This window comes from Ascidiella aspersa, chromosome 2 (genome assembly GCF_963924565.1).
Source record: "Ascidiella aspersa chromosome 2, kaAscAspe10.2, whole genome shotgun sequence".
Taxonomy (NCBI): domain Eukaryota; kingdom Metazoa; phylum Chordata; class Ascidiacea; order Phlebobranchia; family Ascidiidae; genus Ascidiella; species Ascidiella aspersa.
Window position 1 is genome coordinate 7664785 of NC_139448.1, and position 17478 is coordinate 7682262.

General features: G+C 36.6%; 1 protein-coding gene across 1 annotated transcript in view; it reads right to left on the reverse strand.

Moving 5' to 3' along the window:
• The window catches only part of LOC146163365 (uncharacterized), a 48056-nt gene that overhangs the window by 12956 nt on the left and 17622 nt on the right, over nt 1-17478 (reverse strand). The window contains exons 3-9 of the mRNA XM_083380465.1: nt 16379-16539; nt 13830-13947; nt 9993-10071; nt 7879-8089; nt 3981-4200; nt 1487-1634; nt 499-669 (exon numbers count right to left, since the gene is read on the reverse strand). Of these exons, the coding sequence (XP_083236591.1) occupies nt 499-669; nt 1487-1634; nt 3981-4200; nt 7879-8089; nt 9993-10071; nt 13830-13947; nt 16379-16539 (1108 nt within the window). The remainder of the gene's footprint in view (nt 1-498; nt 670-1486; nt 1635-3980; nt 4201-7878; nt 8090-9992; nt 10072-13829; nt 13948-16378; nt 16540-17478) is intronic.

The window sequence follows — 17478 nt, forward strand, 5'->3', positions numbered from 1 at the left end:
AAAAACATGAGAACTCACATAACATACGCGGTGCGAATTTTTAACTTTTAAATATAGGCTACGAAAAGCGTTTTGGTAGCTTTATCACTAAAATGTAAATCGTTTACTCGTCTACCCTTTCCCTGTTCCTATGTGAAACAAAAACTCATATTTGAACTTTTATATATGCTTGAACAGAAGCGCCCTAGTCTTACTCTTATTACGACCAAATTATAATAATCCTTTAAATTGTAAAATCAAACCTGTAACATTTTAAAAATAAATTCGAGGACTGATAACTTTAGTTTATCGAGATGGTAGGACTTATGCAACTTGTCATAAACATGAAAAATAAACGACAGAAAAAGTATGATTTATTTTAAGTAACTAACCAAAACAAGCGTGAGTTAATGTTGCTGTCTCTCAAGGTTTAATCAGATGGTAACAACACGAGAAGTAAAGGAAATCACCGAGTCTTAAAAAAGAAAATATATTTGCAAAGACCCATACAAATCTTACCGGTTCTGCGAGATGTTCAGCACGCGAAGATCGAGGAGGTTTCCAACGTTCTGCGGCAATTCGCTGATCTCGTTCCGGCTGATCTGGAGGATCTTCAGGGATTCGCAGGAGCCGATCTCACTAGGAAGAGCCGATAGGTTGTTCTCATCCAGGAGGAGAGTCTGGAGGGACCTGCGAGAGGATAAAGAGTGGGATTTTATTCAAGGCTTCCTATAAGACCAAATGATAGGGGGTGATGCCGGAATCCCAAGTTGTTATTTTTAACTGGTCTATAAAGTGTATAGATCGGTGTATCTTAAACTTTATAGGTTTGCTCCACAGTTAAGAAAATCAAAAACCATTCGAGGCCTTTTAACGAAAATATAATATCATAACCTGAAAAAGGCAAGGCAATAATAGGTACATAGTAAAATACTATCGGTTTGCTTATCATGTACATTGTGCATTCAAGTATAGCATGCTGTGATGCATCGTTTTGTTTTTTATGCAAGTCTGTGTGTATTAAGATGTTTTGCAAAATGACTTAAACGCTGTTTTGCAAAAAATATTAAACGTTTCTAGGCACAATTGTGATTCAACTTTAGCACGCATTGTGAGAATCACTGAGATAGATAAAAAAGAATGGTAAACATATCCATCTAGCGTAATTGACAGGATATATAGGATTTTACAGTGTTCTTTTTTTATGTGTTACAGCCTAATCATTTTTTCACAACAAATATAATCTAACCAGCCTACAAGCATTTTTAACACAAATTGGAATATTGTTTTTAACACTTCAATTTGGAGTATATTTTTTTCGTTGGATATTTTTAATACTTTTAATATCTAACGTAACTTACAAAGTAGAAAAAATCGAATATAGGTGATAAAAGTAAATTGTGAAAAAAAGAGTAATATCAAAGCTGTCAAATTCAGTGAAAATTAGATTAAAAAAAGAGCTTTGATGTAAAGTCGCCAGGTACCACAATAAAGGTATTCGACTTACCTCAGATTTCCTATAGTTTTGGGCAGAAAGTCCAGCTTGTTGTGCGAGAGGTCGAGCTCCTCCAACGAACGAAGCCTGCCCAGACTGTCAGGGACCGAACTCAGCTGGTTCGACTCAAGGTTAAGGATGGTCAGGTCCTTCAGGAAACCTATAGGGATAACATTGGTACAAAGGAGACTGCATTAGTCAATTGTTGGCATCTTTATGCGTCTAGGGCCTAAATCTAAAGAAGAGGTCAGTTAGGGATGGGCTACTTAGGTTATGACTTATGAGGCTTGTCGCATCTATTCAGCGATCAAATTGTTTTAATTTATTTCACGGGAAAATAAAGATGTACTTTAGGAGTGAAAATTCACTTAAATAAACAGAATTTTGCGTGTCCCTGACAGCGAAAACTCTACGGAACTCCGATATTCCCTATTTTATTATGATTCGTAATATTGAGGATGAATTATAAAATCGATAAACTTCACGAACGCATTTTATCGACACCATCTTTAGAAAAAAGATTCGACAACTAGTTGTATTGTTAGCAGTTAGAATAGACTGCGATGCTACCAAATGCTCACTAATAAATGGTTTGACGTTCATAGTGTACCAAAGTATATTGATATTGCCTTTTCAGATACACAATTTCGTTATCAGCATTATGAAACAGCAAACTGGGAATATTAAGTAGGTTTGAAGTACAGTTGAGTAGTAGTTAGGTATACTTGAGTATTTCCGCCCATCACTAGTTTCACCGTGTGTATTTTATTAGACATTGGTACACAACGATAAGTTTTGAAAATGGCTGGAGTGGCAAATCTAAAATATGCATTCCAGCAATTAAAACTGAAGTAATATTAAATCTATGCGATATTAATTAAACTATCCAAATGAGTTTTAAATCCAGTCAATTCTCCCTATACATTTGTTTATCTGAATTTGCTTGTACAACGAAAAACATGTTAATCTACCGATAAAACATTGGCAAGTAACTAAAAAAGCAAGTTGTACATTAAATAACTGTGTAGATTTAACAAAATAGTAGCGCATTTTCATCCACAGCTATGACTAAATGTAAAATGCTTACATTTTTGCTACACGTGTACACACCGAAGTCTAAAACAAATAAAATCAGTTTCGCTTCGTTTATTAGGAAGGTCTTAGGCCATCGGAATGCTTTAAAATTGTCTTAAACCTTTACTACGTCGTAAAACGTCTTCGACTTGGAACGCAACGATCGGTTTTGAGTAAACAAGCTCGGCCAAAATAGATTTGCTACCGGGTTATTGCAACAAAAGAGGGTTAAAGTCCGTTGCTATTGTTTCTCAGGTTCTCTTATGTTGTTCACAAAATGGAATGTTCCACTATTTGCAGGTTAACGGGTTAATCCTAAAGTTCCACGAACTAAATAAACTAAAATTGCTGATAAGAACGAGAAAAAGTAGGTTTAAAAGTGCTTCAATCTTTTTTTTCCACAGTTGGATATAAACCAATTATTTAAATTACAACCTTTTAAACTAACTGGACAAAATTTGCTACCGAACTTTTAGGGTTGGAATATTAAAGAACACCAATTTAAATTTTATACTACCATGTTATATCAAGCGATTGCCATTTAATTTAATCTACTTCTTCCGAGACCAAATGTAACAATGCGATTTAAAATTCCTTTATAACAATGATAGCATATCATTACGACAAAACCGAGGGTGGTGAATTATTAATGAATATTACCATAATAAAGATATACGTGCTGGCCAAGATTTCCTTGTAACCCAAAACAAACGGTGAAATCTCAAAAGGTCGATATTCTACTGCGACCACGTGGTTTTGCGGCCACAGGAATCCTTATTTGTATATTTGTCGAGTCGAAATACAGCAAGGACCGATACTAACCGGATCAGACGGGCTCGCATTAGACTCGGTTATGCGCGCGTCAAGACGAACATTAGACGCAATTTGCACGAAACTGCGAATTGGCCATACCGCGAGAGTTATTCAATACGCGCCTAGTTTAACAGGCTACACAATAGAGCGGGCTTATGATAGGGATTTTGGCCGATTTAGTTGGGAAAACACAAAATAAAAGCACTTTGACTATGTGCTTTCTCCACGTTTATGCAATTCTATTGCTTGAGATCTAAGCCTATAGATATACTGCCCAAATGTTTGATCAGGTTTATCGGCTGAAAACCTTTGATGTGAAGTTTGGATGAATGGTTAAAGTTTAGTCTAAAACTATTTCAATGCAAGACATTACGTGTTAAATTTTCAGGGCAGAATTTTTCAAAAGATAAAATTTTTTGTGAATGTACAGTAAACACCTCGCAAATCAGCCAGCAAAAAAATAAAGATTTTAAATACAAACCAGGAAAGATACTTAAAAGGTATGCCAAACTTATCCACCAAACTATGAGATTACATATCCTCCGTTTTACACAGCCCCGAGTTGAAGGCCAAAAATCAACAGTTCAAAAACAAAAAACGGATTCCTTCCACTACTTACCGATAGAATCCGGAACAGAAGTGAGACTGTTCTCGCTAAGGAGCAGATCCTTGAGGAGCACAAGTTGTCCAATCTGACCCGGTACAGCTTCCAGGTAGTTCCTACTAAGGTCGAGGTAGGTGAGCTTGGTGAGGGCTCCCAGGTCAGGAGGAACCTTACCAAGCTCGTTGCAATCCAACCAGAGCTCGGTGAGGCTTCGCAGCTCCCCGATTACTTCGGGCTGAAAGTGGAAAGATAAAGCGTCAGAAGTCTTGTCGATGAACAACAAGAACTTCAGAAAGGCTAGATCACAGTTGTTGTACACGTATGTGTATACATCTTTCTTTTATTTGACGCGGAATGGTAAATTCCCTACAATATGGAATTGTTTGTGCTAGTAGGATATAAGTAATGGTGCCATGGTCTGTAGCTTGATGAGATAAGGTTTGGTTGGGCCAACGTTTACAATTATTCAAAAAAAGTTTTAAAACCATCTCTTAGAGATGAAACGGAATAAGATCTCTTTGAGATGAAAAGAAATACTGAAACTGTAGGGGATTGCATGAGTAGGGACTCAAAATTGGGACTGCTGTTAGTATGCAATCAACACTCAAGCTTATTATTTCAAGCACAAATCAAATAAAAGGTATTTTGGATGAAACAGTTTGTCTTGAGTTAATTTATTTGACTAAAAACCGGTGAATTTATTTTAGCTAAATTTTAGTAAACTGTTCTTTGTTAAGCGGATATAAACATTATCTTAACAAATAAAACTCATAGTTAAAAACATGAGTAAAAACAGGATCAGACGTTTTGTTTAAAGGAAAATATATTTCGTCAAGTGGCATCATCAGTTCCTGTAAGAGTACAAATAAATAAAATCAGAGCGCAGCCATCAACAAACCAATAAAAGTAAACAATAAAATATTAAAACATGATAATAGGCTAAAAACGCAATGAAAAGCACTACAGCCTCGCAGGAAGCTCCACTTATTTGCGTCGCCTACTCATTTATCCCAGTCGTGTTGCCTTCGAGGCTGTAGTGCTTTTCATTGCGTTTTTAGTCTATTATAATGTTTTAATATTTTATTGTTTACTTTTATTGGTTTGTTGATGGCTGCGCTCTGATTTTATTTATTTCATTTATTTATTTGTACTCTTACAGGAACTGATGATGCCACTTGGCGAAATATATTTTCCTTTAAACAAAACGTCTGATCCTGTTTTTACTCATGTTTTTAACTATGAGTTTTACTTGTTAATATACGCGTCAGCGGAGCAGTAATCGACTGGCTAAAACCTGCTGCCGATGGTTTTGGATTCTATAAAGATACTCCCTATTATCTTAACAAATAAACAGGTGTTATTCTTAACGTTTCGTGTTCCAACGCGATCTACAGGTACACATTATAAAGACACCACTATTGTTAACTGTATAGATCTTCAAACAACATTATTTCAGTAAATGTGAGATTAAAATAAATTTCATGAAAACATTTAGAGCAAGATAACACCTACGAAACAAATTAAAAAAATGCGCGTTTCTCCTGCCATCATCGAGACTCCAGCTAAAACAACACAAAGCGAAGTATTTTACGTGTAAGTCCCGGGCGTATACCAAGAGTGCGACGACATGCCCTAGTTAGCGAGGAAATGGGAAGTCACAAGCACAATCTTATCAGAAGACGGAATGCGGCTCTCTGTGTGTTTACCTGTCGTCGCACACCAAGAAATAGGTGAGTCACCGGCAAAAGACAGTCACCAGTCTAGCCAGGTGGGGATTTCGGGGATTAGCGACAAAGAAGTTAAAGAGGCCGGTTCCGATCGGCCGCATACAAAAGAATGTGGGCCAAACTACTTTTTTAACGAGGACGAACTTTTTTTTCAACAATAACTAACCTATTTTGCGGATGGTTTGACAAAGAAGATTGGCGTTTTTAAAGCGATAAAAAAATTTGAAGATAGTTTTCCAAATAGTTTTTTTCGAAGGAAGTTTAAGTAAAGAGCGTGAAAAAGGGGGCCGGCCTAAGTTCTGGCCGGCTCAATATTTTGTGAAACGCTTAGACCGGAAAAAGCAAGGTCGAGACCGGACCGGAAAAAAGAAAGGTTGTTTTGCGCGGTAACCGATGTTTTTTGACTCACCATTCAGTCATACAGGGCAAACGGTGGAAAATTAATATCGTTCTGTCTTGGGGTCTTTACCAAATTAATCACTGATGTCACTAATTGACATTATAAGTTTACATAGTTGACAATTTTTTTAATTATTTTCTTCAGTATTTTGTTGTTGTATGCAGAATACAAGTAATGCGGTTGCGTGCTAGCAAACTGCAATACTGCAACTAAACTAAGTCTTATATTATGTTTGTAAATTCTACGGAAGCGTTTCAATGTATTACAATTGTTTTTGTGGCTGCTACATTGCTTGAAACGCACTTAACAGTGCATTCATACAAAGTTTTATTTTCATTTTTGATCTTCAACCTTTGTGGTTCTTCTTTAAGAAAAACTTTCGATTGCTCAAAACTAACAAAAGCGTTAAGGGGTTCTTCGATAAAATCAAAACCAAGCCCATTCAAACGACTACGTGTGCAAGTGCCACTCCGCAGACCAGTTGTGCATTCGCTCACCCTAGTTCAGTGTTATGATACACAAGTCACGCACAGTAAGGCAAGCCTGCGAAAAGACGAAACCCCGCGCATAGCTGAACCCCATAATCACCGACCCACGATCCATCTTAATTCCAGACTTGTCACCCTTTGGCCCCACTTGTGGGTCTCACGCGCGGTCTGCTTGAAGCTATTTTCGTAAACATTTAAGCTGGAAAGAGTAATCTCCTAACCCGCATAAACCTACACGTTCATCTAGCACGTTTTATCCTTGAACGATTACACCATCGTACTGCACATTGGATCCTAACAAACTATAAGTTGCCTCTTCAGACTTGGACAACTAGATTTATTTTAGCTTTATAAAATTAGATTAGAATTAAAATTAGAGCATTTTAGTTTTTTCCAAATTAGATTAAAATTAGAATTAGGTCATTTTAAGTTTTCTCGAATTAGATTAGAATTGGAATTACCGAATTCTTAAAAAAATCGAATTTAAACTAGAATTACATTTGATTATTTACAGTCAATTTCATTTAAATCGAGAAGTATTCTACTAAGAATGTGAATGGTCAATATATGTGCTAATTTTGATTTTTTTAGCATAAAATTTGCTTTTCAGACTGTGAAAATTACGTTCCAACCAAAGAGTTTGAATTCAAATTCTTTGTTTTGACTAAGAGACTAAAAATGGCGGTGGACAAAGAAGAATTTTTGGTGAAATCCGAATTAGATTAGAACTAGAATTAGAGCACACAGGCAATTCACAAATTAGATTAGAATTAGAATTAGCCGCATTTTGCTCTAATTCATTAAATTAGAAAACTAGAATTATCTAGTTGTCCAAGTCTGCCTCTGACATCAACGACAAACCGACTATTGCGTTTATAATACTGTGCTCGTTTCTCTTAGGGTGGTAATCATTTCAAAATGGCATTTTTTGTGAACATATGGACAAAATAAAAGGCAATTCTGCAGTTTAATGACAGAATCGGATAAACTTACTATACACGCTCATCAGAAATCCAAAATTTCTCAATCTAAACGACTTAACCGACTCAGTCAATCGATGAAAGATTTGTTTCTTTTAAGCAATGCCAGCTAGAAAAACTAGGCTGATCGTAAGTACCTTTAGCCTTCCCTTGCATTCATGAATTTTTTTTTTATTGATCGAATAATTCAATCAAAATCTCCTTAAAGCTCCCGGCATAAGATTGAAACCGTTCATGTAATTTATTGTAAAAGATTGACCGAATACCAAGGTAAGCGTCAAAATGAAACCGAGTAGGCGTCGCAACTCGTGTACTCACCCAGTCCTGAAATACGTTGCCGCCGAGGTCGAGTCGAGAAAGTTGGGTGAGTCGACGCATGGACTTGGGCAGGATCTGGAGTTGGTTGTCGCGTAACTCGAGTACGACGAGTTGAGTTAGACGACCGAAACTCGCAGGCAGGAACTCGAAAAAGCAGTCGTTCATGTAGAGCTCGCGTAGACTTATCAGCTGGGTAAAACCCTCGCCCAATCTGTGTAAAAAATGTATTAAAATTTCCAATGAATAGATGGTATTGCTATTCCATAGGTAAATGAGTAAAGCCCTCGCCCAATCTTAGTAAAAACAATGGTGCTTTGAAATTTTCTTCGAATAGATGATATCGATATTACTTAGATACATAAACTATATTAGCTGAGTAATGCCCTAGCCAACTCTGTGTACATAAATGGTGTTTTAGAATTGTCATCGAGTAGACGATATAGCTGTTACTTAGATAAATTAAAGATACTAGCTGAGTAAACCGCTTTCCCAACATGTGTAAAAAAATGCCCAATTCAAGTGACAATGATGATTTTGCTTTTTCGCATAGCACTTGACCCGATTATAAACCAATGCTTGGATGGGCCGGAATGGCTTAAAAAGACGCATGTGCGTTGAGGTTGCATGAAGGAGCAGTGTAAATACCAAAGTCCATTCAGAAGTATGCATGACTGTTATATCATATTTGACAAGGACCGTTACCCAAAACGTTTTAGCAACGTTTTGCAGTAGGTTTTAAAACCTTTTCTTGTTTCAGTGGAAAAAGTCTATGTAGGTGGCTCTCTTAATGAAACACACACATTTAAAATCACCATATATCGGGTAAAAGTTTTAACCTCACCATTTGAGTGTATTTTTTGACCATTCTATGATTTATTTAAAGTTGATGTTAGGAAACAAGCCTAGCTTTGCTAAACTTTGTTTAATATGCTTGTTGTTTTTTAGAGTAGAAAAATATAAACGCTAGTTTAAACCGAAAAATTCAATCAACATTATCAGGTAGGAATTTTATGATTAGGCATATGTAGTTTTGGTGACACTAGTCTATACCATATCGTCACGCTCATAACCAAATTGCCTAAGTCATTTTTTTATGATTTTCAGAGTTTTTGGCTAAGTTATTCCTTGTTGCCATCCCCATCCATAAAAAAGTGGCTAAGTCATTTTTTTGCACAAGGGAGTGGGAAATGATCTAAAATTGATCCAGACACTTTTTTTGTGGATGGTGATGGTAACAAGGAGTAACTGAATCAAAAACTTTGAAAATCAATAAAAAATGACTTGAGAAATTTGGTTATGAGCGCGACGATATGTAAAATGCGATGTAGGAGTGTCATATGTCAAAACTCTTAATACACTAAAATGTGTGGTCCAGTCCATATAACTGCTTGGGTAGTAAAAATACAACTTTGATAGCTCAGTTCTATCGGGTTGTCACAACAGCTTATAAGACGTCGTTAAAGAACGGGCGGCATATGGAGTGACTTATTTACAGATCATTAGCAACCAAACCCAACTAAGCACAGCCACTGCATACTTACAACACTAAAACAAGCACATGACCTTCATGACATCATTAAATCGTATGGAGAAAATCACCACACACGTGTTTACTTACAGCCTTACGGGCTAATAACCTCTGGTGGAGTTTAATATTTAGCATATAAAGGTTATAAAAAGCAATATATGTGGGAACATAGGCTTATGGGAAACTAATACAATTACAAGTCAAAACATTCCTGTTTAAATACAGAATATACACAAAAAGGTGTTGGGTAAATCATCAAAACTCGAATAAAAGTGGGTCCGTCAAGACTAAAATTTAGCCTGTTTTAATGATACAGTCATTAAACGTAATACGTTCGTTTCATTTACGATTGCTGCGCGTGTCATTATAAAATTAAGCAATATACATTATACAGTATGTAGAAAAAATAGGCTGATGAAAAACTAATGCAATTATATGTACAAACATTCCTTTTTAGATGCAGAAGATACACAAAAGTGTGTTATAGGTGAATCGTCATAACCCGGACAATGAGTTCTGTCAGTCAAAACTGAAATTTGAATTGTTTTAAATTTACAATTGCGGCAAGTGTCACGTGTCAACTGACCTTTCGACTGGGTTCACGCTGGCGTCCAGCACTTGTAGGTTCTTGCAGCTCTTAATGCATTCGGGTACATCCTCAATCACTGCAACAAAACAGGGAAATTAGGAACACAGCATGATTAGTTCATTTGAGCCTGATATGAAATTACAGTGCTGAGTAAATAAAGAATGTGGTAAATATGTTAAACTGGCAGTTGTTTTGGTTGTATCGCTAACTACCAAACATAAACAGCGAAGTATAACAGGATATTTTAACATGAAAAGTGTTTTGAGAGACGCGTTTTGTCTTCTGTGAATACCACAAAGGGTGAATGGTTTGTCGATTTACTGTACACCATTTGTCACATTTTAACGCAATTGCCCTCTTGTGAACAAAGTTAACAAGTATTATTTGATAATAAAAGCAAAGGTTGTTTGCAAAACTTGACATTACAAGCTCTGTTTCCATGTTTCGTACAAAACAGATAGGGAACAAAACATTATTTATTTTATATATAAAAACAGGAACATGTAGTAAGGCCATAAAAATGAGTGCCGCTTTTGTAAATATCCACGACAAGTTGCACAAGATCAAATAAATAGCTTGGATGGTAAAACAAATCAAGACTCCTAAAATTTCGTTTGGAAAGCAACAAATTAAAGACGCAAAGAAATCAGAATCGCGATGTCCAAGATTTCAAAAGAAAAAAACAAACAAAGAAGAAAAATGAGTAAGCGAAAAAAGCGTGTACCACTCTTTGTTCAATTTCCGTAAACCAGAAACGACTTTTTCAACGTTGTGGTTAAGGAAGCCGATTAGGGTTAAAGTTTAAGAGGGTGGATTTGCGTGTTGTAGGGTTGCGGTCTATTTGTGGTGGGTCTTCTCACAGGGACCAATACAACTGCTCACAAATAAGGTAGAACAATTGCACGAAGCAAAATCAAACTTAAGTGCTTAAAGTTGTGAAAAAAGCAGCCAGTTGACTAATAATAGGGGTTATTGACAGTATTGAGAAATGACTCATGGGGCATTTGGGGTCATACGAATGGGTCATATACATAGAGTAATAAGCACCTAATAGGGTAGTTAGATGGTACTTATTAGATGATATCTGCAATCTGTATATAAAAATAAGCTAAAATAATCCACTCAAATTATTAAAATTATTAATAGAAATTTTAATTGGTAACATCACATCATTCTCGTGCTGTTTCAACCCGAGTTGATTTCATGGCAATTAAGCTTTTTGAAATAGGGCTTGTTAAAACAAACAAAGTAGCCCAGCTTAAACATAGCGCTAAAAGATAAAGAAATCCCAAAGGCACAGGCCAACGTATGGCGCATACGAAAACGCAACGGGGACAAAAGCTGAACGTCGATAATTAAAAACGCCAAAATCAAGTGGGCGATCATTTCCTCTTAATGTTGAAGCTCTTAACGGGTTAAAGTGGAACATACGATCAAAGACTAAACGGCAAGCGACTGTCCATTTAATCGCGTTTCGTCACACGCAAAACACTCTCGAGAGCACATTTAAATGTCCCGAGAAAGAGCGGGGTGACGTAATAATTGCTTTTGGCCGATGACGTCAGTCTTTGCTTTGCGAAATCTAATTGCCGGTGTGGGTTTGACAGTTTAACTGCCACTTAGATGTTTCAGTGGAAAGCGTTTATACTTTGTGCTCAAATGGTGTTTGAACAGTGGTTAACAATCTTTAGTGAGTGGTGGAAACTTTTGATGACCTCTCAAAACTTAGTACCTTGTTGCCACTTTGCTAAGGATTTGGAAAAATGCATTAGGGATCGTTACAAGTGATGTTTCTGACATCACAATGAAAACACAAATTTGAGTTAACTGGAAAATTATTTAAATGTTTTTGCGGGCCAAAACCATGATTGATGGACCCCGTTGTCAAGGATGCAAATTTGCTTGAAACGTCCTATTGTTGATTGGTAGCTAACATTTAAACGACATTAGTTATCCATTTTTGAGGATAAGTGGTCATTGAAGATAAATTTTGTTAAGATTATGCAAGCACAATTGTATGTTTATCCCTGACATAAATCCCATTGGCTACATAAAAATTTAGCGTTTTTCCTTACAAATCGCAATAGAAGTATTGTAATGTAGCATGCAAGTAAGGAGACAAAAATTATCTCTCAAAAATAGGTTGATTCTTTCTAAAATTTCCCGCTATTTCGTAATGGTTTAGCTGTCCCGATACACAATCCGGGTGTTATATTTTCTTAAAAGCGTGAATGCGCTCGGAAGCATTTTAATGCATTTTTAATTGTATCAGGCCGAAATCGAAAGCGACGTCCTTCTAACATTTACATTAAAGGTTTGCTGACAAGGAATTCCTTGATAGAAACACCCCCAACAGGGCTATAATTAATTTATGGATGGTTCCTAGTGTTTTAAGCAACCAAAATAGCTGTATGCCCTGTAACATTTAACTTTAAGTAGGTATATCGACAACACTGATATCTTGTGTATCGCACAAATACAGGAATGGAAGATTAAAGACTATAGCTGCGTATTAAATTGGGTATTCATATTCGTCAAGCCGGAGTATTTAAAAAGTAAAACAATTTAGAATGTAAAAAAAAGCCTGAAACGAATAGTACACTCTTAGTTCTCGACTTCTCCAAGTTATTAACATTGGACAGTTGGCATTGAGAATACGTTTACAATTGTTTTGCTGCAGTTTGTATTACTGGAAATGCTACGCCACATCTCAAGTCCAACAGCTGTCAAAATGTTTCGAAAAACGTCTCTTATCAATTTAAAAAGCACAACAGCGACGTTCGAACGATTTCTTCCAGGTTTAATCACCTTTTTATTGCTGTATAGTTTTAAATAATACTGTTTGATTGGGACGATTAAGGTAAAATCAATTCATAAAAAACAAGCTCAAAAATAAGGTCGAACATAACAAGTTCAAAAATTAAGCCGGCACCAATTTATACAACTTATTTGCGTGCGAGTGCAGAACTCACGGGATAAAAAGGTTAAAAAAGAAGTCTGTATTAAAGGTACAAGTTGCATCAGAGCGTGTTAGAAGAACTTGGCTTGCTCAATATTGTCATGCAAGTTGGCGGACACTGTAAATCGCCTCGGCTGTTAATTAAAAAGGTTCCGTACAGCTGCCGGACTAGGCGTGATAAAGAGTGCAAGGTTTAAACGGATTAAAATATCTTGCCCTAAATATGATTCGAATTTTGTACGTATAAGTGTGTATTTTGTTTTAGGCACGTGTTTTTTAGGTATAGTAGAATGCAAATATTTAACGTAAAACGGAGGAATGTTAGGTCAAAAAACTACAATTCTAGGTATAAATATCATTTTTGTGAATAGGTTAACCCAGGGCAGTGCTTCTTAAACTATTTTAGTTTCGTTCACCCCTAGCATCGATCTCCAGATTTCATTCACCCTTGTCTAATGATATGATAAAACTATCTCGTCTATATATAACAGCACAAAATGATTTAGGTTGTTTCGAATTTTTGTTAAGAACTCAATCTAAGTTTTACCATTGAAAATCTACAATTTCTCGAGTCCAGAAATATAAAGCTCTACAAAAGCACAAAACACAGTCACCAATTTAGTACAAACCAACTTTACTACAATAAGCAAAAAAATCATCAAAAAACACCAGTTCAGTAGTTGATTTATTGCGGAGCTATCATACGTTTCTGACGGTTCACCCTTATTCACCCCTTTTGATTGGATCACCCCCGCAAAAATTTTGTTCACCCTGGGGTGAACCATTAACCAGTTTAAGAAACACCGACCCAGGGGATATTGCCCACACTCAGGTTTAGCTATTCATTCTTGTGAAATAATTTTTCGTCAACTTACCGTTTTTGCTGACGTCGAGGTGCTGAAGGTGAACTAGGTTGGCCAGGAATGGGGGAAGTCCCGCGATGTCGTTGTCGCTCACCGACAAAAAGCGCAGGTTTTGGCAGGCGAAGAGCTCCTAAGAAATGATTTTGGTTAACAAAAGAGTTGCAAAGCGCAATATATTACACGGGAAATGAACTCTCAAGAAAAGTGCGAAACGTTTTTACCGAAAAGCTTTCGAATAAAGTAAATTTCGGAGAAAAAATAAATTAAAGATTTTAACAAAAAGCGTCGGGAAACATTTATTTTCAAGAGAAGACCTCCTATGAAACAAATTTTTAATAAAAATAGCTGGAAAATAGATTATTTAGATGAGATATAGAGAATAGTTTGTTTTTAACCGAAAGCCCCAGGAAAATGTAAGACTAAGAAACCTAAATTACCAGGCGATGTTTGAATTGTAAACAATGACAAGTGCAAAATTGTTTGGAGAAAAGATGCTTTAGAACAAGAAGACAATTATAAAAAAACGATTTTGAACACCGTGTAAAATGCCAATGTGTGACAAAACCACTGGGTGAATAACTTTATGAAACCGACGCTTATCAAAGACAACTGGTAAATGTCAAGCGAAGGTCATTTATCACGACAGAATTGAAAGTATTTTGACGCTGGTTGACAAAAAACTCGTATTTGTCCAACCAAGAAAAACAACGAAAAATAAATATTATAACCCGTTCGTCAATATTAAAAAAGCTGTAGTTTGAGACGGCGAAAACGAAAGTGAAAAACAGAAGCTAAGCCGTTTTGTCTCACCAGATTTGGAATGAACAAGGCAAAAAAAAATAATAAACAGTTAAAGTTAGGCCAACAGCTAGTTAAGGTTTTAAAAAAATAATTGCAGCAACGTCGCTTGGCAACTACCGAACGAACGTCGAACAAATAGAAAAGTCCATACAAAAGTAGGTAACATTGTGTGGAAGTCGGCAAATAAAACTTGGTCAAACATTCAGTTTAAGCCCCAGTTCAAAAGAATTAAGGTTTATTAGGAGGCTTTAGAGAGTGTTAACTGCTTGGGTGTGCGCCCAGTGTTTATTCTGCGACTTACCACCACCCTAAGCCGTTACGCTGCAAAGCAGTGTTCCCTTTTGTCAACTGTAAACCAAGTGGCTCAGTTAAAATATATTATTACAGTGGAATGTACCGCGAAAACACTTAACTCTAACAGTTGCACATTTCTACGCGGTTATTGTTGTTGTTAACATTATATACCGGGGTAAATCAAACAAAGCCATCTCCTACAGAATAAATAGAGGGCCACAAAATGTAACACACTGAACGTTTTTTTGAAAATTTACTTCAAGCAGCGAGATTTACATTGTTTAGTTTTTTTGCATTGTATAAGGGGTTACACCTGAAAGAAGCAAATTACTGGGAAGGGAGAGTACATGTGGGCTAGAATGTGATACTGGACGTTTTACGAAAATCTATTTTCTGTTATATTTCTAAAATCGCCTGAGGTATGTTCCAATAGTTTGCATTTCCTATTACTTTTTAGTAAAAATTTGTTTTTTAGTAAACAAACGTTAAAAAGTTGGAACGCGATGGCTTGGGACGTGAACGTGAACACTTGAAATTTTCAAAAATGTATTTTCGTCAATAGTGGCAAAAAGTAAAAGGAATTTATAAGCTTCGAGTTCATACTGTATAGAAGTTTAAAATTCGCCCAGGAGGTAAAGACTGTAAGCGTTACGGCAACCCACCTATCAAAAGACATTATAAGTCAAACTGAAAGAGATAAATGTATACGACTTTCTTGTCTGAGTCAAAATCAGTCATAAGTACTAGTAATTAATAGAGAATTAGAAGTTATAAATGACTAATTTTGACTCAGACAAGTGTGCTGCTACCATTTGAGGTCATTGTCGTCATTAACGTGAAAAGGCGAGGAGATATCTTCATATTTTACATATTCAGTTTGCCATGGAAGTGATAACTAGAAAGCAATACACAAGAGCGCCCGGAAACAAACTGACGAGCAAAACGCTTGTCAACGACGTGTTTCGGACGTTCTAAATATAAACTGGGCGAGACGACGACGCCGCCGATCGATATTTACCAAGTGCAAGAACCCCGTTTTAGCCGAAGAGAGAGAAAGAGGGGTTGGGTAAGTGGGCAGGGGGTCGATACTTGAAAAGTCAACGGGTTTTGCTTGGTGGGTTGGTGGCCTTAATTAATGCGTCCAAACTTCACGTTGATGAGATTTAAAGAGCCAAGTAGAATAGATTTTAAAAGCAAATCTAGTTTTTTGATTTAAAAGGCTACGTCACGTTTGAGAAGTTGTTTAGGGAAAATTGATCAGCATCATTTTAGCATTGATTTAAGGTTAAGGTTTAAAACAGATTTACAAAATATGAACAAATTTCTATTAAGATTTAGAAATAGCTTCGCGACCCACTGGTTGGTAACTAATCTTCCCACATTTAAAGCGCATTTCCAACAAACATATTAAACACACACACATGCGCGTGGCAAAAGCCACAGCAGCAGCAGCATACAACACTCACCCTTGGTAGTTCGGTAATGGTGTTGGACTCCATGAGCAGTCGTGTTAGGGAGGGGGCGTGTGCCCAGACTTCGGGTGGAACTTCCTTCAGGTTGCTGTTGCAGTAGTCGATCTCTTCGATAGGATCGAACACCTCCGATGCGCTGTTGCACATGCAACGTCCTGAAGGTTTAAAAAGAGGGTCGGTTAAGGTTTTGGATTGCAAAAGCGACTCTCTATCGTTGAGATTGCAGATTTTCTATCATTGAAACGGTATTAGGAAAATGGGTTGGGCTTGAGATCGCGAAAGCGGACTGACAGTGCGCCTTTTAGTTTAATATTATTGGATTTAAATCGCTTGGCGACTTTTTGTCCACGTAATCTACGAAAACTGTCTTTACTAGCCTTTATTATGTGTATATTTAACCGCTTTTTAGTAAACGATTTCATTCTGACACAACAGCCTTTATTTTAGAAAAGTTTACGGCTATCTTTTTTAAACAAAACGAAAAAGTCACACGGTCCTTGTAAACCGCTTTCCACTTTCAAAGAAATGAAAAAAGGGCCCTCTCCATGAAAAAAATAAAGTGGAATGCAATGGGTCGTGCTATTTGCCAACATTCCATTTGAGTGCTTGGTCCTTTCAATTTTAGGTGACCTTTCATCAAAACTGAGTAAAAAGTGCCGTTATAAGAAAAAAGAACGTACAACATTTGGTTGACGCTTTAGTTTTGCTCACAAAGCAAACGGTCATAAGGCTACCGACAGTTCTCTCTACACACGAAAGTCCGCAAATATATTAAAAGGTCAGAACTTTTTATTTCGTTTAAATTGCCGACAATTTTCCGCGCTAAACGCTCACCAACTTAGTGTATACACCAAATTAGTGTAATCATACCTAAGACTCCAAAATTAATAGTGCAATATAACAAATCCTTATTTCTCGATTCACGGTACGTAGATAAACCAACATTAATATCCACGCATTAGTGACAATTCTTATTCACAATTTAGATATTAATCGTTCAATGGATCGTGTGCCTGACACAGGTCGTCCGGGTTTGCGTTTGATGGAAAACGCATCGATTCGTAATAACTAGTCCAGAAACGTACAAATTGCTA